At 37.6% G+C, this 24,724-nt stretch overlaps 1 protein-coding gene across 1 annotated transcript; it reads left to right on the plus strand.

The window, feature by feature from the left end:
* Window positions 1-2,684: 2,684 nt before the first annotated feature.
* On the plus strand, window positions 2,685-20,056 carry pard6b (par-6 partitioning defective 6 homolog beta (C. elegans)). Its single transcript, XM_084428149.1, has 3 exons — window positions 2,685-2,889; window positions 5,710-5,932; window positions 18,523-20,056. Exons 1-3 carry the CDS (start codon window positions 2,827-2,829, stop codon window positions 19,392-19,394), a joined length of 1,158 nt encoding a protein of 385 aa, XP_084284275.1. The 5' UTR covers window positions 2,685-2,826; the 3' UTR covers window positions 19,395-20,056.
* Window positions 20,057-24,724: the final 4,668 nt, after the last annotated feature.

Here is a 24,724-nt window from a genome sequence, read left to right on the forward strand (position 1 = left end):
TACAAACAAACGCAAGCATGCACACACACTGACATCCACACGCACAGACACACACCCATACACACACATACAAATCCACATGCACAGACACACACACAAACACACATGCGCACACACAAACACACACACACATACACACACACACAGACAGACATGCACATACTACTACTTTTTTTAGGTATATACATAAACACGCAATACAGCCAAATTGCTCCACGTCATTTATTTTTGTGGAAAGCCAGTGCAGGCCTGAACGGCGGTCATATTTTGTACCGCCATGCGGTACATCTAGTTTATTTTTTATATTTAAAAGCTTTAGCTTTTTTGTTTGTTTATATCCAAGTCCATATTTTATGGTGAAAAACAGTAAGTGTCCCTTTGACACATCACATTGGATTACATTTTGCTTAAAATGTCTTTGTAAACAGTTTTGTGCATAACTCTCTTACATTACTTAATTTTTATCCTTTTTTATTTAAGTGTGATTCTATTAGTGGCATTTTAATCTGATGAAGAGCTGTGCTGCTCGAAAAGTCTGGTGAGCAATGTTGAGCTTAACTCATATAATTACTGTAAATTGAATTTTTTCCCTTGAAAAAGTAAAGTAAGGGATTACTCCTATTTTTTCTGTAATTTAATTACAGTTAATTATCATGTAATTGCATTAAATATAGATTATATAACAATTATTCTATGTAAAACATTAATGGATTTAACCAAATTTTTTTTTTTTTTTTTTTTTTTATGTAACCTAAAAGAAAAAGAATTTCCGAAAGGACAATAAACAATAAACTTAAACTTACTTACTTCTCCCTTTAAATACTTTGGTCAGTTCAAGAATAATTTATGCAATTTTATAATATTTTTTTGAAAGAATTAAAAGAGCAGTTTCATATCTATCCTTGTATTGTCAACTGGTTGAGGTTAATAGTAATTAGCAATGAGTAATGCGATACTTTATAGAGAGAGTAATTAGTACAGTAATCTCATTATTCTGTTGAAGATGTAATTATAGTAATTAATTACTTTTTAGAGTAACTTACCCAACACTGCTGGTGTACTCAGTAAAATAAAATGTGAGCAACTGTGTGCTGTTACTTTTTATGAAGTTTTGGTCATGCACAGATATTGTTGAATGTGCATGCATGCTTTCAATGTTTTTAGACATTACTCATGGTCAACTTTTATTCATCCTGAGTTCTTCTGTTTTATTACTAAGGTGGTTATCAGAGTATTTTAAGTGAATTTTAGTACCACAAGTATAATAGACTGCAATAATATTATAGTATAAAATACAAGGTTATGAAGAGTAAAATATTCAGGTACCAAAATACCTGCTTGTAATGCCTGAAACATTGTGACTGTATTTTTAAGGTGAATTTCTGGCAACCACATCTGCCAGTTTTGTATCTATAATAAAAAAAAATTGTAGACACTGCTGTACAGTGTACATTGAATATACAGTGCAATATTTTATATGCAGTCCATTGTAGAATGGAAATGCAAAAAGATAGTATAAACTAATATAGGCTACTTTTCAGAAGAAATTATGTTTGAAAGTGCAGTATATGTGTCTTTTGGAAGTAGAAGACTAGGGCAATGAGTTTTTTCTGTGTTTACCTTTAAAATGACTGGTGGTATTAGATGGTAATACCATGTACTTTGATAGAGCATTCGTGCTATTTACACAGAGGTGGACAGTGACAAAGTACATTTACTATACTGAACTTACACTTTTTGAGTATCTGTACTTTACTTGAGTATTTTATTTTCTGGAAACTTTTTACTTTAACTTCACTACATTTGAAAAACAAATATCGTACGTTTTACTACACTACATTTCTGTCAAGGTCCTTATAGAAATTTGTAAGGTCAGTCAGGGGATGATTTTGGTCGCAGGGGTTGCATTTTGGTTGGAAATGAAAGTCGGTTTGACGTCAGAACCAGACGTCGTATTAACGTCATAACCCGCCGTCGAATTGACGTCAGAACCCGACGTCATACAGACATTGGATTTTGATTGGAAATGAAAGTCGCTTTTTAGACTTGTGAGATTGAATAAGTGCACTTATTCAATCTCACATTCAATTCCACAGGAACTGTGTTCTAGAAATAAATGTTGTAGCCTATTGATATGAGGGTAGGTATGCAGGCATAGATTTAGAGGCATAAGGTAGCCTACTGTAAGTATTACATACAACAATGCAACTGCATATTTAAGTAGGCTACTTTTAAAAACGAGTAGCTTTTGTACTTTAACTTAAGTAAAAATCGGTCTTTACAACTGTTAGGCTACTTGTAACGGTAAAAGGTAACGGTTTTTAATATTTGACCAGTAGTATCTGTACTTTCACTCAAGTAAGGAAGTTGTGTAGGCTACTTTGTCCACCTCTGTGTCACTGTGTGCAACGAACCTCACTTCACTTGTTCATAACAAAAAAAAAAGAAGAAAAGATTGGCTGTTGTGACCAGAGGGGGCGCGCTTGCTATCGTGTCTTCACGCTGAGCTGTTTCCTGGGTGCACACGCAGCGTCACGGTCATGCCGTCCACACTATGTGGCAGAGCGTGTGTGTGTGCGCGTGCATGTGAGAGAGGCGGGTTGGGGTAGAGGCAGAGTTTCGGAGCACGTTCAGTTGACAGGCGTCGCCGTTGCTACTCTCGATTCCGATAACAACACAAGCAAAGACCCGGAGCTGTCGCGAGATACGCGCCTTTAACTGGATTAAGCCGAGAAAAGCCGTTTTGGACGGACCGAGCTCAAGGCGGATGAGCGCAGCCCGCGGGAGGGCAAGTGTGTTTCTGCGGCGGGGTCCAGGTAGCGAAAGATGAACAAAAACCACCGAGTGCCGAGCAACCGAACTCTGAACGCCGTGGAGGTGAAGAGCAAGGTGCGTAGCCAGCGGGCCAATTACTAATTAATTAGTGTTCAATCAAAGAATGATAAGTCTTTGTGTTAGGAATAGACTTAACAGTACATTTGGGTGTTAAGACACAATCACACTGTCCTGGTAAGTTTTGCCAACCTTGTGAGTTCAATCGACCGTTGCTTTAGTAGCCTACTACGAGGACACAGTATGTCACGTAGTTGTTGGGGAGAATTGGAGTGTTTTGACAGGTGCTCTTATTTCATGTTGTCAGGTGTTTATTATATTATAAATATAATGCCTCAAAGTTTTTATTTGAGTTGTTTTGTAAATGTTAACTTACACAACTGTGTGTGTTTGACCAGTCTGTTTAGTCACAATATCTCCCAGTCTATGGCAAGCCGGTTAATAATTATTCATTTAAACTAACTAGTTCACTCTCTATTTTATGTTCCTGTTACTTATTTTAAGTACTAATAAGTAATTTAATATTTATTAGCATCAATTTTATTTCAAACTAATAATCATTCATTATATAGGCTACAAGCACTTATTCCTTTGCTTCTAGTCAAAATCCCAATAGTGACGAATAACTATTCGTGTTTGCCTATACAAATTGCTGTTAACATTGACATCTATTGGGATCTGTGGTTCAGATATCAAGTGCTCATGTCAGACTATGTAGTAGTTCTTGCTGGTCCCCGTTCCAGTTTTACTAGAGGCTATTCATTAGGAACTATGCCAGTATATGAGACACAAGTATCTTTCTCAGTTGTTACTAGTAACACTTCTTATCTCATTTAAGAAAAAAATAAATAAAATTATTACTTTTTATTCGTCATATATTTTAATGATGTTAAAAATGAAGTTATCATTATGCAATTATGATTATTTTGTAGTTCTATTTAAAATGTTGTTATTGCCAACTGGTATCCATGCTAATGAGTAATGACTAATAAACAGGTACTTGTGTCTATTCAAATAATACTTGAAAAACTGGAATAGATACTAGTACTACTATTATTAGAACAGTTACCAGTAACAAAAGAAAAGGTATCTAACTAATGCTTATTTTCTAGTAAAACCAAAATAAGTTGGAAATAAATATCTGAACCACAGATCCCCATAGAATTCAATGGAAAAACTCGTAATTTGTTTACCAGTAACAATAGAATAGAGACTATTAGCAAAGTCTAATTGAATAGATTCTAGTTCCTATTGGATTAAGTGCAGTTAATTTTTAAAAGTGCTAGTAACACAGGTAGCCTAGATACTAGTTTGTTTTAAGGAATAAGTGCTAAAATGCCTTGTGTAATGTATCAGTTTATCAAAAGTCTTTCTTGCTTCCAAACTTGTGTTCCCTCAGTCTTTTGGTAAACAAGCGGATGATTCCAAACTTCACATCCACATGACAAGATCATGTTTGAGGAAATTAAATATTGACTCTTCTCAACAAAAATAAGTTAAATCAAATACCAAGCTGCACATGTGATAAATAAGATAACTGTTACTTAACGAGTCTCACACAGTGAGCCTTTATCTCAACTGTGATGTGAGAGCAGTTTGACAGGCATTATACATGCCTGAACAACAATACAGAAGATATTTATAACTTCATACCGCTGTAGTCTGATGTACAAACCAAATGTTGGTTTTGTCTCTCAAAACTAATAACATGTCTACATACAGTATACAGGGTTCGGGAAATTTGTCTAGGTAGACGGTTCAATCTCATTCATTGCTTTTTCTTGTTCATGTCCATGTTATTGTAGGTACGGATAGTTGTTCACAATCACCCCCAGAGGAATGTATGTGCTGTTTAGTAAATGTTTATTCATGTTTTTCTTGTGTTGATAATTATGGATGACACTGTAAACAAGAGTCTGGTCATACTCACTCCACCAACACAAAGATTTACAGGGCTACTTTATAATAGACAAGCCATGCTTGGCTAGTGATGACGTTACAGCTGACTAAGTCTCAGTCCTCCCACTTACGTTATGTTTTTTTTAAATGACTAACTTATAACTTATTAATAGTGAAAGAATTTAAGGAGTCTAATTAAATTTTCACATCAGATTTTTTGCCCATGATTTTCCAGGTTTATAAATAATTTATATGAGTAATTTTTTTGATTGCTACTCATGCTGCTGTTCTATATTTAGTTACTCTATACTAAAATCTAATGCTTTCTTCCCCTTAAAGGGATAGTTCACCCAAAAATGAAGAATCTGTTGTAACACAAGTTAGCAAAAAGGGGGTCATTTAAATTGTTCTTGTTGCTTTTTTCTAGTGATGCACCGTATGTTGGCACCATATCGTTTCTTGGCTGATAATAGCAATTGTTTAATTTATAGGTTTTGGATGTTTAATGGTCTCTGCCTATTTTAAGATTTAGATCATCGTCTAAAACGAATTTAAAGAGATAGGCTATCTCTGGAAGAGTGCTTTCCCGTTAAGAGCGCATGTTGGAGTGAGTTGCTGTGTGACGTAATAGTTTTCAGTGTGTATTCATTTTCTTTTCGAAACAAAGTAGTATAGGCCTACATTTTTAATATCAGACAGTTATCGATTATAGCTATATTTATCAATTACAATGAATGGCAACTGGAGCTTTCAAGTTTTAAAGAGGAAGCAAAAATAACATAGAATCATAACACAAGTTTATTTAGCAATATTTATCAGTGAAATTTTACATTTCCGTCGGTCTGTCACTCAAATCATACTTCAGAGGACTTGGAAGTTTCTGTAGTTATACAATGAAAACTTTGTGAAATGTTTGTTGTTGTACTTCTTGTTTTACCATGTCATTTGTGCGTACTGATGTCTGTTCAATGTTGTTAGTTTGGAGCAGAATTCAGGCGGTTCTCTTTGGACCGGTCCAAGCCGGGACGCTTTGATGAGTTCTATGGCTTGCTGCAGCATGTGCATCGGATCCCTAACGTCGACCTGCTTGTGGGTTACGCCGATGTTCACGGGGACCTGCTGCCAATCAACAACGATGACAACTACCATAAAGCAATGTCCGTGGCAGCGCCCCTGCTCCGTCTCTTCTTGCAGCGGAAAGGTGAGGGTTGTTTTTTTTTAAGTGGGTTATTGGTCAAACTTCAACACTCACAGCTGTAGTTCATTTTGTCCATCTGTATGATTTATATGTAGTTGAATAATATGCACGAATGTGTTTCAACTGATAATATAGGCCTATGTGGAGGCAGTAGCTGTGCTTCAGGAAGCTGTCAGACCAGAAGTGGTGCTTTTGTTTATATATCAATTATATCAGATTATAATGTGACAGGTTATGTTGTTCTAAGGGAAGCGAGTATATCTGTGTGGTAACTTGGTTGCTAGTTGTGTTAAGTCTCATTCCAGATAAATTATCTATTCAGCTGAATTTAAATATTCATTGTTTATCTTTCCTAAATGTTTCTCATTGATATTGTATCTTAAAGTTATTTACTGTTCTACGATTAGTGCCTATGATATTTAAGACATTTCGCAAGGCTTATTATATTGCATAATCTTCCTTTAGGCCTATGCGTTCTTAAAATAATGTGGCCGAGTGTTTCTTAATTTGGGTTAAAAGTCTTCAGACTTCTAGATTTTGAACCCTTGGCTAAGCTTATTTGAAAGGAACAATATAAAGTTAAAGTAACGCAGTTCACAGTTGTTGTGTGTGGTTTTGGAGTGTTGTGGCCCCAGGCTGTGGGGTGCCCCACTCTAAGCTGTGTCTGTGTGCCATATGACCTGTAGATGGTAAGCCACTTTGTCAGGTGGAGATTAGAGGGGTCACTGTGTAACATTGTGTGGCCTGCGTTTCAATTACACGGTGACGCTAGCTTCATGCTGTGACCTGTTGCTATGGCAGAATATGTCACGGAAGCACATGAGGACCCGCCCACTTTTTAACTCAGCATAGGGAGTCCTATCTTGTCACATGTTTTAGTTCTTTGAGTGCATGCGTGTGTATGTAGGCAGGGGGTACGCAGACATTATTCCAAAGGCTAGATGTGATGTTTAGGCTGGTACCCTAAATGCAACATAGATTAATATGCACACTTGTTATAGGCTGATTAAGTAAGTCCAAATGAAATCTGAAGCCTTTTTTAAATAATTTTTTTGCATTTTATGTGGAAATAATGGCAGTGAATAGTGGCCGGCATCAAGCTTTAAAAAAAGACGCAAAATTGTCACAGAATGATTCCTTGCAACGCGTGCCATATATTCCAAGTGTTCTTGGAGTATACGATAAGGTTTAGTGAAAAACAAACTGAAATTGTATGTATTAGGCTATTTATAATCCTAAACTTGACCGTTGGTCTTCTGTGCACCGCTACGCGACATGCTTGTTCATGAGACTCTATTAGTGCCGCAGATCACCTCGACTTGCCCAGAAAAAGCACACGTTATGAGAAATAAAGACGAATAAAAACGTGACCACATCAGATCCAGAATGTTTTTTGCACTTTGTAGGGAGCCAGCACACTGGCTCTATGTTTGAAATCACATCAAGGTGCACAGTAAGACTGTCAAACTAACTGAAATCTTTTGTGCAGCGTCTTGCCGTCGTTGAATGGCACACATTCAGTGATCTGGGTTAAGATAGCCTTCGTTGTGGTTGGAGTTTACGTGGGGGATGGGGGGGACTGGAGCATTCTTGAGCGGTGCGCCTCGTCTGTGGATTGTGTTTGGAATTCTGGGTTTTGTTCTGTCGTAGCCTGTTTTGCATATTCAAGTGGCTTGACTTGAGCTCAGCTTACTGGATCTTTAATGAGGATGTTTTGTATGGTGTAAATGTACATCTAAACACTCCAAATGAGGGTTTATGTGTTTCTATAGATGTCCCGTCCCAACACAGACATGCATGCTTTTTCAGACAACATCAGGATTACTACAATACTACAATACACCAAGACCCATGCTTGTTTACCTGCTACCATGGCAGCAGTGAAGAGCCCAAGCTGATTGGGGTTAATGACGAGATTCTTGAGTGGTGATTGTAGCACACTGGAATAGATATTAGATATTCAGGAATCAGGATTGTGGAGGACCGGACCAAATTTAATCATTTAAGACTCAACCATTGAAAATGGTGAATCCTCTGTCTGAATACTGAGTGGGACGTCCCTCCACCCTCAGTGTCTATGGTGGTTACGGCACTGTCTGTCTGTTGTGGATACACGTTTGCTGGCTTAAGGGGTGTTGCCACCTGTGTGTCTATTTGCATCATTGATTTCCTGATCAGACATCCTGCTCAGCTGCTATGTCATAATATTGGCTCTTTGCTCTATATTTTAGGTGCTCTACATTGTTACCAACTGATTTCAGGAAATAATCTCTGTTACAAAACCTCCTTGGACAGTGTTTTAAGGCATCATAGGAATGCTCCTGATGTGAAATGTTCCTTCAATGTTATGCAGCCCTCTAAAATACCTCATTTTGGGCAGCATTGTTGCAGCAACCTCTTTTCTCAATAGTTCATTTAATACAGAAAGACAAAGCTTAATCTAATCAAAACTGTGATATATTTATATGCTTATTAAAATCATGTTTACACTAGAAAATAAATTGTTAATGTAGAAAAAAAAATGTATTATGGGATGGCATATTTTATTTTATATAGCGCGATTAAAGCAGCTTCTCAAGGCACTTTGGTTGGTCTACTTGTAGATCTACTTGAATTGCCAAAACATATATCTTTTTTTTACTGATAACTGCCATAATAATACAGGTGCTAAATGTATAACTCACTTGAAGCTAAAATTTCAAGTATGGGTTACCTTACTTGGCCTTCACATGTCACTTTCACATTCAATGCAGTTCATTTACAATTTAACCAATCAACAGGTATTTTTCTGGAAAAATTACATTTTATACAGTGTAGCTTAGCAACCAGCAGGACAGAAAAGGGGTATGCAACATATGCATTGCATAAGTATCATAAACATATCCTGTTCAATCTCCACACCTACACCACCTTCCTTTGGCATGGGGGTACCAAATCTTTCTTTGCTTTCACCCTAAAAATTGCATTGTTGCGCCCTGTTAGCAACATGCAAAGCTTAAAGAGTCGAATCTCCCGAGCTCTTCACACAAGGATCATTATTGATGTCGAGTGTGGACTTGCTGCCTCTGCATAGTGTTCTAAATCTGTCACTTATGAGGTTCCATTTCGGTTAGGATGCTGCCTTAGAACTTAGAAGAAAGCTCCCTAGGTGGCAGCTGACAGCCCACTAGGTTTTGAGCAAAGCTTCAATTTGAGCATCCACACATTTACTTGATAGCTTTAACATTTAAACCAAACTACAAAATCTTGTTTTGATGGAGGTTGTAGTTGAGTATTTCCGCTGAGATTAATATACGAGTCGGCTAATAGTATTAGCATTAATCCGTCTTTTGTTCACTAAAATTAAAACTTTCATCTGTTTCTAATAATAGCCCTGTGATTCATTTCATTGTGTCATTCATTACACATTATTTCCATTCCTTTCATAGTTTTCTTAGCATGTTTTTTGGGATCCTCCCTGCTGGCCTCACCTGTCTGAGAGGTGTGGTTCTGGAAAGCAAATGGAATGGTTTCTAGAGAGTGCCGTGACTTACGTTTTAGGAATCTGCCCACTCTTTCCCTCTCTCTTTCGCTTTACCACTCCTCTTCTTTGCTGAAACCACTGATTTGTTTACTTTTCCATTCATGTCATCAGCTGAATCAGGGCACAGGAGTGGGCTTGAGTTTTATTGACACCTGTGACGTCTGCAGCTTTTATTGCCGTTTCAGTTTTAGGAGGAGCCGCTTTAATAAGAGGGAGGAATTCCAGGGTCAAGGAATGTCAGACTGATACACAGAAGCACTGGAACACTGTTATGTCATCATGCCTGGATAGAGAGGGCCAGTGCGATCGGCCCAGTGCCTCTCTGGTGTTGTCAATGAAGCGGAGCGGGATGAAGGAGGGGTGGAGGGTGGAAGAGGTTGTACTTCTGGGGGGAAGGGGCAGTTAGCTGCAGGATTTGGGGGAGGCGTCACACTGTGTGGAATGTGGTCAGACTCTGATCACCTCTGCTGATTAGATTAGACAGGACAGGGTGGCTGCACATGGGTGCGAGGAATGAAGAAGTTTGTGAACATATGGAGGTGTAGAGAGGGACCAGATCAGGAAGGAGGTGATGGGAAAAGGTGGGAGTGTAAGGAGGTGATATTAGTGGGAAAACACTCTGCTATTACCTGATTGAGGAAAGAAAAAATAGTGTAGACCTGGGGTCAGTTGCATAAACATAGCCTTAGCCCTTATGTTAAGACTGTGTCTTAAGTACTTTGACCAACCAGCATTGAATCAATGGGCAATCAGTCTTGCTTTCGAATAACAAATTAGACCAATCTACATTTTTGTATAACTGACTTGTTGAAACGGTTATGAACAGTCTTACAGAAAAAAATGTGATGAGTAGCCTTAACGGTTTGTGCAACCGACCCCTGGTCACTGATTAGTCCTGTATTGGATAAAAGGGCAAGTCATTCACAAATATTCACAGTATTTGTTGTCAACTCTTGTTCAAATTGAATTGTTCTTGCATGTGCTTCATAAGAGGTGTCGATATCATCTTATATTGGTACTTTTTCTCATGGTATTGTATGTATTGATACTTTAGATGCTTATTTTAATATACACTACCGTTCAAAAGCTTGGGATCAGTACGATTTTTTTTTAAATGTATTTGAAAGCTCTCATATTCAATAAGGCTGCATGTATTTGATAAAAAAAAAAAAAAACTTAAAAGCAGTAATATTGGGAAATATTATTAGGATTTAAAAGTATTTTAGGAATCTGTCTCTGTCTTTGTGGAAACTTTTTTTTTTTCAGGATTCTTTAATTAATAGGAAGTTCAAAAGAAAAGTAGTTATTTGAAATAGAAATCTTTTATTACATTACAAATATCTTTACTGTCACTTTGGATGAATATAATGCATCCTTGTTGAATAAAAGTATTAATTTCATTCCAAAAAAAAGAAAAAGAAACAATGTGTAAAAAAAAAAAAAGTAACTTCTAGTCCAATTGAAGTAATGAAGACGCAGGTTGTCTAAAGCAATATTTCAGCAAGAAATTCAGCATTTTTGGAGACCATTCAGTGAGGTACCGTCATGGGATGTGCATCCCTAGCGATTTTCAAAATCGACTAGGCCTAGTCAGTGGGCTGCCTGAATGACTAGTCAACTATTCAGTCTTAAGTGGGTTTGACCCTGATCAGAGGTGTGTCGTCTATGGATGTTCCCTTGTTCAAAACTGGCTAAATGAAGCGCAACCAAATGGAGGGTTTTAAAACACTTTTTTGGAAGATGTTTTAAAGTTTAAAACGGATAAAAATGTATTTAAAGCAAAACAACAACAACAACAGTGCTTTAAACTTTTGATTATTGAGATGCAACTTGTGGTGGTTCTTTTAAAAATGCTGATAAAAGATACAGCTTTTCAGAAAGAGTTTTACCATTCAAGCACACTGTCAAGCACACCACACTGCAGTACACTTAAAGCACTGCAGCTAAAATACCAAAATAAAATAAAAATATAGATAAACTTGTCTTGTTTTGTAAACAGTTTTGGACCAATTTGACCCATCCCTGTGCCAAACTGGACACAGTGAACCATGTGAGAGAGATTGAAACTTCAGCCTCTCTCACAGTACACAACTCTGATGTAGGATCATTTGTTCTTTATTGCCTCTGTCACAAGTCTGGAATGCTGATGACTTTAGTGTTTTATGAGGCTTCTGTGTATGATTAACCTCAGAGCGGTAAAACACCTTCCAAACTGAACTCTGACCATGTGACATTTACAGTGCACTTCATATTCTTCACAGAGTCAAGAGAAGGTGCAGGTTATCAGACAGGTCCTTGCTGACAGGGTGTCCCAGCTACTATTGACTGCAGGAAGTCTCTGCTCCACAATTCCATCTTCTTTTACATGGAAAAAGAGTGAAAATGTGTGTAGACTGATCAGAATTTCTATCCAAATTATTTCACAGGCATAACCAAACCAGAAAGGTATATAGTTCTGCTCATGTATATCTAGTTTACTCTGACTTAATTTGTTTCCAGGCAGACTAATTAAAGCCTGAGCACTCTGATTCCTGAAAGTTGCTTAAATCCAGCCAATCATATTGGAGTTTGCAATGTTTGTGTACAGTATGCATCAGAATGATCAGAATAGACTGTACACTCTTAACAATAAAGCTTCCAAATGAGGGCTTTTGGAGCAATGCCATAGAATAGCCATTTTTGGTTCTTAGTTTGAAGAACATTTTAATAAACTAAAGAACCTTTTGTGCAATGTCATGCATGTAAAAGGTTCATGGAACCATCGATGCCAATAAAGAAGCTTTAGGTGGTCTGTGGGACCAGAGAGAGATAGAGAGATAGAGAATGTGTCAGAGGGAGAAAGATGATGCACTGAAGGAAAAGAGTGGGAGAGAGAAGAATGAGCAGCGTCAGCATTAATTAAACTGAAGGCAGCAGTAGTTACATGACATCAAGGAGTCATTCTACCCACACACACTCTTATTAAACACACATACTGCTCGGTCTTAAATTTGTCCATAAAGGTGTTCACAGAGCTCTAGCATTATAAAGGAACTATATGTGAAAGCAGTCCTGTGCTATGCAACATTACTTAGAATTTATTTCCTGTGGTAATCAACAACATGACACAGTTGTGTTGATTACAAAAAAAAAAAAATTGACTTACCTCAAATGTAGAAATAAAAAAAACAAATTTCACAACGTTTTAGGTCTTTCCATATTAAAGCTACAATATGCAAGAATTTTTGGCCTCTAGAGGGCGCTACATTCCAAACAACAACAACGGCGTAGCTTGATGACGATATGAAGGAGCGTGGAATGATGGGAACTGTCGTTTTAAACTCCACCGTGGATGTAAATCAGTCAGACGGGAATCGAAAAATCATGTTCATGGATGAGGCTAAGTTCTTTTTTTATAATGACATGCTTTTTGTGGCGAGGGGAGCGTGGTTCAGCGCGGTCTGTAATGGGAGAGAGAAGAGACGAGCAAGTAGGTCAAGTGCAAATGACGAACACCTGTGTCTTATTGCTGTGATCCGCGTGGAGAGACCGCTTTTAAGCCGCGCACTGGAACGAGAGAGAGACTGAAGAGAAAATTGGACGCAGAGAAAGAAAACCGGTGGATCCGAGCTCTCATTTTTGAACTGTTTTGTGCCGTCGCGGTTGCCACGGTGAATGCGCGTTGTGTGCGACTTTTGTTTGTTTTGCTTTATTTTAATAAAGTACGAGCCCCAGTCACGCCGACCCCTCTTCTTCCTTCCTGACTCTTGAACCTCATCACACTTTTATTTCATTAAAATGAATTAACCGCAAGAAAAGTAAGGTTTAATACTAAATTGGTTATCATAGATGTTACTGTATGTCGAATTCATTGTTGTGATAACGCGCCGCAGTTTTACGTGTTCTAAACAATTGTTGTAAAAGTACATTCGAACATACCCACATCATTTGCCAAAATACTGATTAATCTTTGTATAACACATGCTATATTTATTTACATGGTCATAAACACCAGACGTGATAAACAATGTCAATAAACTAAACACAAATCTAAAGCAATAATACTTCCCTTACATAAACATACCTATTACCGAATGCTACATTTGGAAAATATAAAATTAAGCATGCTTTGTTGACAGAACCAGCTGCAATCGGTAAAGAATAATTGTGTTCCATAACGACTACACGAAACAAGCTAACATTTGTTGCTTGATAGACGCTACAACTACAACTTCCACATTTGTCCAGGACTCCACGCAGTACGAGCGGAAACCGAGGGTAACGCGGATATGACGCAATTGACTGGCGACTCCCAGCTCCCCCCCTGCTCTAACGCCCCGTTTCCTTGGTTAAAATCGCAATTTTCTCACGATTTAAAAATAGTTGGAAACATTTGGGATATTGTAAGTAATCAACTTAACAAAATATATAACACTGGCCTTGAGATTATGGGATATTTTAATGCAAAATTTGTGCATATTGTACCTTTAAGTCGTCCAATAATTGAAAAATTAAACAATGGAGATTGGTCTAGCAATCTCCATTGAACCACTTGAGATGGAATAACCCTTTTACCATATAATTTCTTATGAAATTCGATTGAATGCTTTTGAATGAAAAACGCTTTCTCATTTCCCTGTTCCTTAGCACATAAAAACTAAATGAATTATGGCCGCTGTACATATCATTCAGATGTTCTCTTCCTGTCTAAGTGCAAGTTGCTAAATGGATCAAATTTGATGTGCATATAGTCAACAGTCCTGGCTCTGTGCATATAAGCCTTAAAGATCTTAGTCTGAAGACCTAATGCTTGACACCAGGTGTTCTGCTGTCCGTACAGTTCACAGGAAATGCATGATGACGACGATGATGCGTTGGCGGCTCAAGGTTGTTTACACATAATAAGCAATTTGAATTGGTTGAATTTTTGCTCAAATTAGAAACTGCTGTAATGATTCCCATGCAAGTTTCATACACAGTGCACCTTATTTTTTCTACACGTTCTCTCTGTATCTTATTCTCAAGGGATTTTCCCATGTTTCATTGCTCTCAGCCTTTGCTGTCTACCTCTGTTATCAGAAGAGGTCTAACTTTATCATATAGCTGTGTCACAGAAGTATGCACTCAGCGGGCCCAGAATATAATCACCTCATAAAGTTTCTCTATTCAAAAGTTTTCTACCCATCAACCATCACTCATTCTCGTTCTCGTTCTCGTTCCTAATAATAAGCACTCATTATAGCCCTTTCTCCACCCGCTCTTCTCCCCTCTCCTCTATCGTGCCGTGACTGGAACGGGATGGTACACACTCCTCATGTGGGAGACGTCTGGACTTAACCTTAAAGAAGCAGAAATGTCAGCGGCTGCTCGTCTGACTAATCTGGGCTCACAATTCTCTGCAAGCAGCTTTGTGGAGCGAGACTGTAAACAGAAAGTAGCACATGCAAAAAAGAAAACTGAATGAGACATTCACAAAAGTGAAACATGAGCCATCGCGGCCTTCATAAGGCCTGCTGAATATTGGATGAGATGAGTCTCTCACAGTTTGCGGTGAGCAGAGACACGGTGTGACATCTCTATTGTTTTCACGCTCCTCGTGGGATGCTGCTCACGAACGTGCCTGCAAACTTCTGAACTGACAATGAAAACTTAATTATCAATAGTCACTAATCAAATAGGTGTCATCTAAAAAATTACATTGAGTTGCATATTTCAGTGTTCAGAGTTCTTATCTTATATATTTTATGTATTCGTAATGTTTGGAAGGTGCACCAAGTATATAGGTGTAAGAACAAAGTGTGAAGGTACTTTGTTCTTACAACAATAGACATGAAAAGTAGATATGTTTAATATGATTTCCTGATGCGTGTCTCATCAGTGGCCTAGATAAAAGTATTTTATTCTGTTTAAGTGATACACAATATATTGATACTGTATTGTTAATTATCGGACGATATTAAAGATTTTTCGTATTGGCAGATACCTGGTATTTAATTGTTCATTTGCCCTAGTTTTACATTTAGTTTGCCTTTGCAATCATCTAACACACTTAAAGTTAATCTTTAAAAACACAAGTAATGATCTTTAGCAAATCTCAAAATGAACAGGCCTATCCTTTTTTTTATAATGCGCATTGTTGCGATGCCCAAATTCACTTGTAGCATTTACTTTTAGTGTTTTATATTTAGTTTATTTAGATTAATAGTATTTTTTATTTTAATATTGACTCTTTATTAATTACTTAAACGCAGAACAGTTAAGAATACACAAACGGTCACCTGACCTCGGGACTGTAAGACCCTGCGTAATGGGATTCTGATCATCTAGCAAAGTTGGGGCTGCATTTCACTAAGCTCTTACACACACGCACACTACTCTCACTGGTTGACATGACAGACTGATCACACAGACTGCATCCTGGTGTCCTCTGACAGGAAGTGAGGAAGGTGCTTCCACAAGCCACGGTCAATGGTGACCACAGTATCAGATAAAGCCAGTGTCACATTTCAGCTGCCATATTAACACACAACTGCAGAGAAATCCAAGAGAGAAAGAGCGGCTCAGCAAGGCTGCAATTATTTTATCTAAAATACAGTAAAAACATTAATATTGTAAAATAGTATTACAGTTTAAAATCAATATTTTCTTTTATAATATATATTTAAAAAGTAATTTATTCCTGTGATGGCGAAGCTGAATTTTCAGCATCATTACTCCAGTCTTCAGTCACATGATCCTCCAGAAATCAGTCTAATATGATGATTTGATGCTCAAGGAACATTTATTATTATTATTATCAATGTTGAAAACCGTTGTGCAGCTTAATATTTTGTGGAAACCGTGATACATTTTTTTTAATAGAAAATTTAAAACTACAGCATTTATTTGAAATGGAAATATTTTGTAACATAAATGTCTTCACAATTTACTTAAAAAGTCTCTTAAGAAAACTTTTCTGCATTCAAAATATTGTTAAGTTTAGTGAAAATAAGTTCTCATGCTGTAATCAAAATTTTGGAAATTCATGTAAACTATTTGTTCGTGTTGAGAATTGATTGTATCCCCTGATTGTAGAGAGCCCAATGCATGACGGGGTGTAATAAGACCTGTATGCTTGCGTGTCTATGTTTGACTAAAACACATGATCGTCTCTATCATATTTGTGACGAGCCATTATGACCAGACTAGTTTATCTGTAGTGATAGCATCAGGTTTCACAAAGAACCAACTGTGTTGTGTTCAGGAAGTGAGATGATGAAGTTGTGTGTGTTTGTCAGCATGATGCAGTTTTCATCTATCACTGCAATGCTTTTCTCCTGTGGACCTCTGAGCTAACAGAAATGCTAGTTTGTGCTTGTTTGAGTGGCCCTCAGGCACCTCCCATGCTGCCCTTCAACACTGACTATGAAGCCATTGTTAAGCTTTAATATGGAAGAGTGGAGCAGATAAGGAAGGAAGAGAGAAGAAGAACGCTGGAGGAGATGAAAAGAGACCTCCAACATGCTCGACTGCTTCTGCCAAACTTGCATTGCTGAAACTTGTGTGTGCATGCTGCGTGTTTGTGAATAAATCTCAGCTCTGTTAGGTCAGAATGAGATTTTTTTATGATGTCTGCAGGTATGGAAGGCATGTTGCCAAATGATTGTTAAAATTTCAACACAGGTCTGCCTATTCGCGTTGAAACAAAACACAAGGACGATCCAGGTAGTTTTCTTGTGGGAACTGGCAGGGGGACCTTTACTCTCTCTCACTGAACAATCAATCTTGTGTGTTTTGACTATATTTGGGCTGAAGTGAAATCTATTCGCATGCTAGATCACACAGCCTCATCCTTGCTAACATAGTCCTGGTTAAACAAACACCGTACAGGAAGATTCAGGTTTATGGCATAAAAAAAGTCACAAACCTTGTCGGACCTAGATACAAAAGATCAGTAAATAACATAATTGAGATGTTAGTAATAAACTCATAACATGGTTGTTTTTGTTAATAATTACATCTCTTAGGTTAACCATTGTCCGTTCATGTAAATGGAGTTCAGAAAAACACTTGGTACTGCTTTGAACTCTCTCAGACATTTCTAGCCTTTTTACCTACGTACATTTATATCCTCTCGCTCTTCCTACTCTATTCTCCTTTTTGATCTTGAGTATGAATGTCTTGCAGGTGAAAGTCCAGGCTGTGATTAAGCCTCTGAGGAATTCATAAAGGGCAGCTGAGAGAGAAAGAGAGCGAGGTTGAAAGGAGGCTTGGGTTTACAGTAGATTACACATTAGCTGAGAGGCGGAGGGAAACTAACAAGCAGGCATTCTCTACCACGGTATCCCCTGCAGGTCTCTACTTACAAAGCTGTGGGAATAGTAGTACAAGTGAAAAAAAATGTTAACATGTTAAATTATGAACTTGCACAGATAATGTGTGTTTACATGCACAACAATACGCTGATATTGAACTGTTGACTGAGCCACTGAAAAGTGTCAATGCGTTTTAGTTTTCTTTTTTTATTACAATTTTTTTAATTTTTTAAATTATGATTTTCATTTATTATTTAAAGGGGCTATATGTACGAATTTTCATGCATAATCACTTTATTTATTGCCAATATGTGAACAGCTTGTAACAAAACTTAAAAAACAAGACCTTCCCCTACTTTTTAGGTTGTGTATGAAAGCCTGTAGACTGATTTTATGTGGAGGACTCGGGACGTTTTTACCGGGAAAATCAAAAGGATGTGATATTTGCATGCGCTCCCGAGAGCCTCTCTTCCGTTCAATCACACATGAAACTAATGCTTTTACATTATTCAGGAGAGTGCCGAAAGAGCTATTCTGTAATGTAATGTCAATGTGTAACTATAAGTCAAACTATAGTCTCTCACAGTCAGATCTGTATAGCCTATAGTCTCAAATATAGGCTACTTTATAATCAAACTAACTGTAATTTTAATGACCTTTGTTTAATTGACTTAGTTGACTATTGTAATCCATTCCTAATGGAACATAACTTGTTTTTAACCCTCGGTATTCCTTCAAATTGCAATGCCTAACATAAGCTTTACATATTTACATTCTCTTTTCCTCCTTTTGTGCAGAGGAGGCAGATTACTCTTCATTCGGTACGGACACTGTGACCCGTAAGAAGACCCCTGCGGTGCTTGCAGCAGTCCTCCTTCGCCCGGACGCCAACAAGAAGAAGCCTCCAATCATCATCAGCCTGCCCAAAGATTTCCGCCCAGTGTCCTCCATCATCGATGTGGACATCCTCCCAGAGACTCATCGACGTGTCCGTCTATACAAACATGGTCAGGAGAAACCACTGGGCTTCTACATCCGCGACGGATCCAGCGTTCGCGTTACGCCCCAGGGCCTGGAAAAGGTCCCGGGCATCTTCATCTCCCGCATGGTCCCTGGGGGCCTGGCAGAGAGCACGGGACTGCTGGCCGTCAATGACGAGGTGCTCGAAGTCAACGGCATTGAGGTGAGCGGAAAGTCTTTGGACCAAGTAACGGACATGATGATTGCTAATAGCCACAACCTCATTATAACCGTCAAACCAGCCAATCAGCGCAATAACGTGGTACGCAGCAGTGGAGGCGGAGCCACATCCGGCAGCTCAGGACGATCTTCGGACAGCAGCACCAGTGTTTACGGTTACTCGACACCAGGCTCCATGGCTATGACCCCGTCCCATATTATCCAGAACTATGAGCCGGACGAGGAGAGCGAGGACGAGGAGGATCTGGTGATCGAGGCGGACAGAGGGACTAAACTAAATCCGCAGGCAGCGGCACGGGCGATGGCAAGCTCTAGCATGCCCGCTCTGCCCCGATATGAGCCTCACCTCGACCTCCGCCCCTCGAATGGTACCATGGCGACCAGCGCAAGCGTAGGGTCTCTAAATGCCCGCGACAGGGGTTTGGAGGGGCGTAATCTAGAGGAGGACGGCACAGTCATTACACTGTAGAGACGCACACGCCGCATATAATCACACACACATGCCAATACACACTCTTGTGTGCCATAGGACTGAAAATGCATGTCTTTATACTTGGGTGACCAATGAGTCCAGGACCAAAAGAGCAGGACAGTCACCACAGCACCTTACAGCACTTCTCTATAACCGCAGGGACCAGGTAGTCCCCATCATTGAACCCATGGAGAATGGCACAGCACCAAAAATAGCTGCTTCTTGAGTAATAATGAACTTCATGAGTCAGTGCGATTGAATGAATGAAGATGCCGTCACGTGACTGAGAACAGATACTCTGCTGCGTATGAATCATGACAATCTTTTTTTTTGACTTTGACAACCACTCCCTTTCGAGCCGCGCGGCTCTAGCATTATGACAGAGAACAAAGTACAATGGGCTTAACCAGCCTGTGTGCGTTACCATGGTAACCGAGTCTGAGCTACAGAACTTCAGAAGGAACTGAAATATGCTCTTCATCCATTCCTGTCTGCAACACTAACACACCCAGCTTACCTATTCTCTGAACTTTTGTGGCACTCGAGCGAATGATTAGGAGGTATTTTCACTTGATCGGACATTTCAGAACGGTTGGAGACTGCTGCCTCGCTTAAGATGCAGGTGTCTTTTATTATCTCAAAAGTTTTTATTCATAGCCAAAAAAGACAAATGATTAATGTCATATTTTTCATTGTGCTATGTTTTATTTGTACCACATATGTTTCTTTATGACAAGGGCTATCATCCTGCTCTCTGCTACCTGTGGTTTATTTGACCCACGATCTCTACTTGATAACCCTTTGGAATAGATCATCATTAGCTGTGAAGTTTCAAAGGAGCGCTCTGAAGTGGACACTAAGCTGTTTCATTTATGAAGAGTGTCCTGTGACGCTTTGCAATAAGGGTCAGTTTGTTCAAATTATTTAAAGGGATAGTTCAACCAAAAATGAACATTGTCATCATTTACTCTCTTTAATGTCATTCCAAACCTGTATGACTTCATTTCTTCTGTGGAAGACAACAAAATGTCTTGGTGTTTTTTTTTTTTTTTTATATATATACATTGAAAAGCAATGGGATCCAAAATAACTCTGGACCCCATTGACTTTCATTGTATGGACAGAAACAAAACGTATTCAAAGATATTCAATCAGTCCTACAGGTTTGGAACAAAGTGGTGGTGAGTAAATGATGACATAACATTTTTTTTTACATTTTTGGGCAAACAATACATTTAATGCATTAGGTATCATGAAGTATCGATATTTCAGTGTACTTTTTTAACATTTCAAATTGTATAAAGTTAACATTAGTTAATATGTTATGAACAATGAACAATAGTATATTTATGAATAAATTAATATTAACCTCGCTATATAAATGTTGTAAAAATTGTTGTTCGTTTTTGATTTATGATACATAATGCATTAATTAATATTAACAAGTTGAACCTTATTTTAAAGTGTTACCTCTTTAAAAATAAGCGTTGCAAATGAATCATGGTGAAACCAACCCTTGATTTATTGTGATTATTGAACCACTATGAATATTGAATATCTGTCAAAATATTTTTGTTTTTATTGTTTTTTTTTTGTCAGCAGCATACCAGCCAAACCCTTCAGAAATTATTTGACGATGGGATTAGTTTCAGCATTACATAATTGGGATAGGCTTGATTTGGTCTATGTAGACTTCACTGATGTGTTTTTTTTTTTTTTTTTTTACATTCAACTGTCTGAAATCTCAGCGACAAAACCCTCTGTTCAGTCCTGGCAAAAATGCACAATATCATCATATTGTCATCTCCAAAATAGTGAGTGGGGCCTTCCTACTTAAGTGATAATTCTAATTACTAAAAAATTACCTCTTTTATGAATGACTGGACAAATGAACAAATATTAAGCTCTTACTTTCAAAATCAAATCGTTCATTTAAGTTCATATGACTGTTGGTACATGTCTCCCCTTCTTGTCCTTGTGCATACATATCATAATGATATGCATGATGTCACAGCTGTAAGCTTCAATACGAACTTTAAAGATCTCAGAGTTTGTGTCAGCAGATGCACTGGAAGAGACTGACAAGAGACGGATGTGCCTATTCTCTTACAGTACGACCTGCTGATGGAGATTTTGCCAAAGTAGCCTTTCGTTATCTCCCCTTTCTCTCTTTATAATTGCTGATGAGAATCCTAAACGCTGGGCATCCGTGAGCAAAGCACACGTCTTGCTCGGTTCCTCTACCCATCATCACACAGAGCTTTTCATGGCACTTACATTACCAAAACCTGCTTGGAGTAGCACACGCACTGTAGCTGTGATCATACACGCTTCATCCAGATCGTTCATATACAAACGACATATTGAATGGAGTCTTTAGCTGTGGTAATTAATTTCACATTAACCACTACATACGATTTGGGATTGTAACCACAGAAGTTGTATTTATTTTAAAATAGACTCTATGTATTTTTTTACTTGCTTTTGTTTTAGCTGACATAAAAACCTCATGATTTTCATTTTTATTTTATTTTAGATCATCTCTACAAAAATGGTGTTTTAATTTTTCTCCTTGTATCTTTGGTGGAACTTAATGCTCAGACCTTTAGGGGAAATATAAATATGAAGAATAACTTGCTATTTTCCAAACTGTGAATATCTTTGCATTTCTAAAGGAGATCATAATTATGTCTATGAGCACATGCTTTGAGAGACCTAGAGATAGGCTTTTAAGCATTATCATTCATTTGTCAATTCCTCTTTTTGATAATGAGCTTGTCAGATAAATCTTAAGGTATAGATTTGTACTGAAATTATCAGTATTTTCTTATTAGTACTACTTGATGTAAATTTGTTTCACATAATGAAACTTTTTAAAGGATAAATACTATATTACGACATAGCTGCACATGTATTATAGTCAAATCTTGGATGAAATAAACTAATATGAAGAAAACTACAGATGCTGTTCCTTTCTTAATAGTTTGGTGTACCGGTCACGACGAAAATTGTGACATTTTGAAAGGTATACTGGAGGACCAGCATTAACATAAGTGACGTTTATTTATATAGCGCTTTTTACAATGCATATTTTTTTCAAAGCAGCTTTACAGAAATGTATTTTCTCAATGTTTCAATGTATTTGTCCAGTAAATGCTTTAACATAACAATGTTATGAGGAATGAAGGAGCCAATAAATAATAAAAAAACAATAAATTGTTAAATTATTGGATGACTTGGCCATAGACTGTTAAAACAAAATAATTGTTTTTCCAGTATTTCATGAAATCCTTTTAACTATTTAGCTTCATGTTAAAACGTGATTATTGCAGCCAGTGATTGTTCTATAATACATAACTTGACATAAAAGCCGGGTTAGTGCTGCTTTACAAAATTCAAACTACTTTTTTCAACTTTTACAAGTTACTTTTCTGCTACACCATAGTGCTGAGAGAGCAAACTCAACCTCTGAACGCTGCTGTCAGGAGGACACCCTGTGGTTGAAGCATGTAACTGCATCCAGACTTCTTCAAAAGTGTAGCTTTAAATCACTTTAGAAGGGATTCATTTTCTGAAATTCTGAAAATATATTTTTTTTGTAATAAGTGCAATACATGTCAGTATAATTCCCTCATAACATCTTGTTTAAATGCAGTTCTTTGACAAGTGGTAAAATGTCTACAACATCTGAATTCAGTTGAATAAAATTATATTCCTCTCTGGTCACCGTGATTTTGCCAAGTAAGACACGTTCCTGGAACAACATTCCCGTCTGAAAATTGAGTCCTAGCCTTATCCCTACCCCTAAACCTAACCTTACCCATAACTTCTCCCTAAAATCAGAGGGAAATGATGGTGAATAACACTGATGTAGAAGCACTTAACCCTTTGTAAGCCTGAACCTGACATAAACTGTAAACTTGTCCCTCAAATCTGATTGGTTGATTGGAATGTTGCTGTACTTCACCATTCTTCTATAAACAATTATTTTGAGGTTATTATTTATTGTGATTTGTCTGACATGGCAAGTGTCTATATAAAGCTGGTTAAAGATTATTAAAATTGTTTTGCACTGGAATTGGCAAGCTAGTCAAATGACAATGAAAATTGGCCAATTGGGGGAAAATGGGCCAAGCCAAAAATAGCTAAATGTTTATTGGTCTTTTAATGGTCTTAACCCTTTCAATCACAAATCCCTGGACATGAAGTTAGCAAAAACTGCACAAATACTGTAGATAAAGTAACCGCACAGAATAGCTTTCCCCGACTTGCAGACAGTTTTTTTTACCCAGTCCGTTTGAGTTTAATGTGAGACCAAATATTCACTATAGGGTTCAGATCTGGACTCTGACCAGGCCAAACATGAGCCTGATGGACTTGTTCTCAAGCCACTACTTGTCTTTGCAACTTGGGCAGGAGTATTGTCTTGTTGAAAAATAACACCTGATCATTCCTCTAACAACTTTTCATTTGTGGGAAGCAAGCCATTCTGCAATATTCTCCTGTACTTCAAAGCATTAAATGACTTTTCCCAGTGAAGTAGTTCACCAATACAGCAGCTAAAAAGACTCCTCACACAATAACACAGTCTCTTCCTCCATGCGTCACTGTGGTAGAGATGTATTTATTATTATATTTCTCAGCAGATTGTCAAAGACACCGAACATTATCATGCAACTCGTGTTTCATTGTGGTGATTCATCACTCCACACACAACTTCCCATATTCTGAAAAAACTGAAAAAAAGACACCAATGGCTTTTTAAGTAATGTTTTTGATTACATTTTGATAATTTCCTGACCAATAATTACGTATGTACACATAATAACACAGAGGGTACAAGGAAGGCCATATGATGACAAAGTTATTCCAAATGATTCTGTCCAGCATTAATGGTCATATACAACTTGAGTGTGTGTGTTTAGTTCATGCTTACATAATTTTGTTCTGTAAATGTAAGGTAATTCATACTTTTTAAATATTTTTTTACTGTTATATCATTGTATAAATGTATAGGCTACTATATTAGCAATCATTTGATATGTATATGATTCCAAATTACAAACTATTTATAGACACCTACAACTTTGAACAAAGCTAATTTCACTTTTTTTTTAAAAATAATAATAAATTACTGAAATTAATACGTATTATGAAAAAAAATATTTATTGGCATTTCATCTGAAAGACTATTTAAGGGATTACTTCAATAAATTATTGGTAATCACACTGTGAAACACTAAAGTCCTAAAATGTCCACTGCATGGCTGCATTTTTTTTGAGGACCCCCCCCCCCCCCCCATACTAACTACCTGAAACCAAACTGC

This window comes from Rutilus rutilus, assembly GCF_951802725.1.
Source record: "Rutilus rutilus genome assembly, chromosome: 13".
Taxonomy (NCBI): domain Eukaryota; kingdom Metazoa; phylum Chordata; class Actinopteri; order Cypriniformes; family Leuciscidae; genus Rutilus; species Rutilus rutilus.

What these genes read in the sequence shown, in the direction of transcription:
- pard6b (XM_084428149.1), top strand. Translation starts at nt 2,827, where the DNA reads ATGAACAAAAACCACCGAGTGCCGAGCAACCGAACTCTGAACGCCGTG. An exon ending in CCGTGGAGGTGAAGAGCAAG is followed by an intron (nt 2,890 to 5,709) that starts GTGCGTAGCCAG and finishes CAATGTTGTTAG; the next exon opens with TTTGGAGCAGAATTCAGGCG. An exon ending in TCTCTTCTTGCAGCGGAAAG is followed by an intron (nt 5,933 to 18,522) that starts GTGAGGGTTGTT and finishes CCTTTTGTGCAG; the next exon opens with AGGAGGCAGATTACTCTTCA.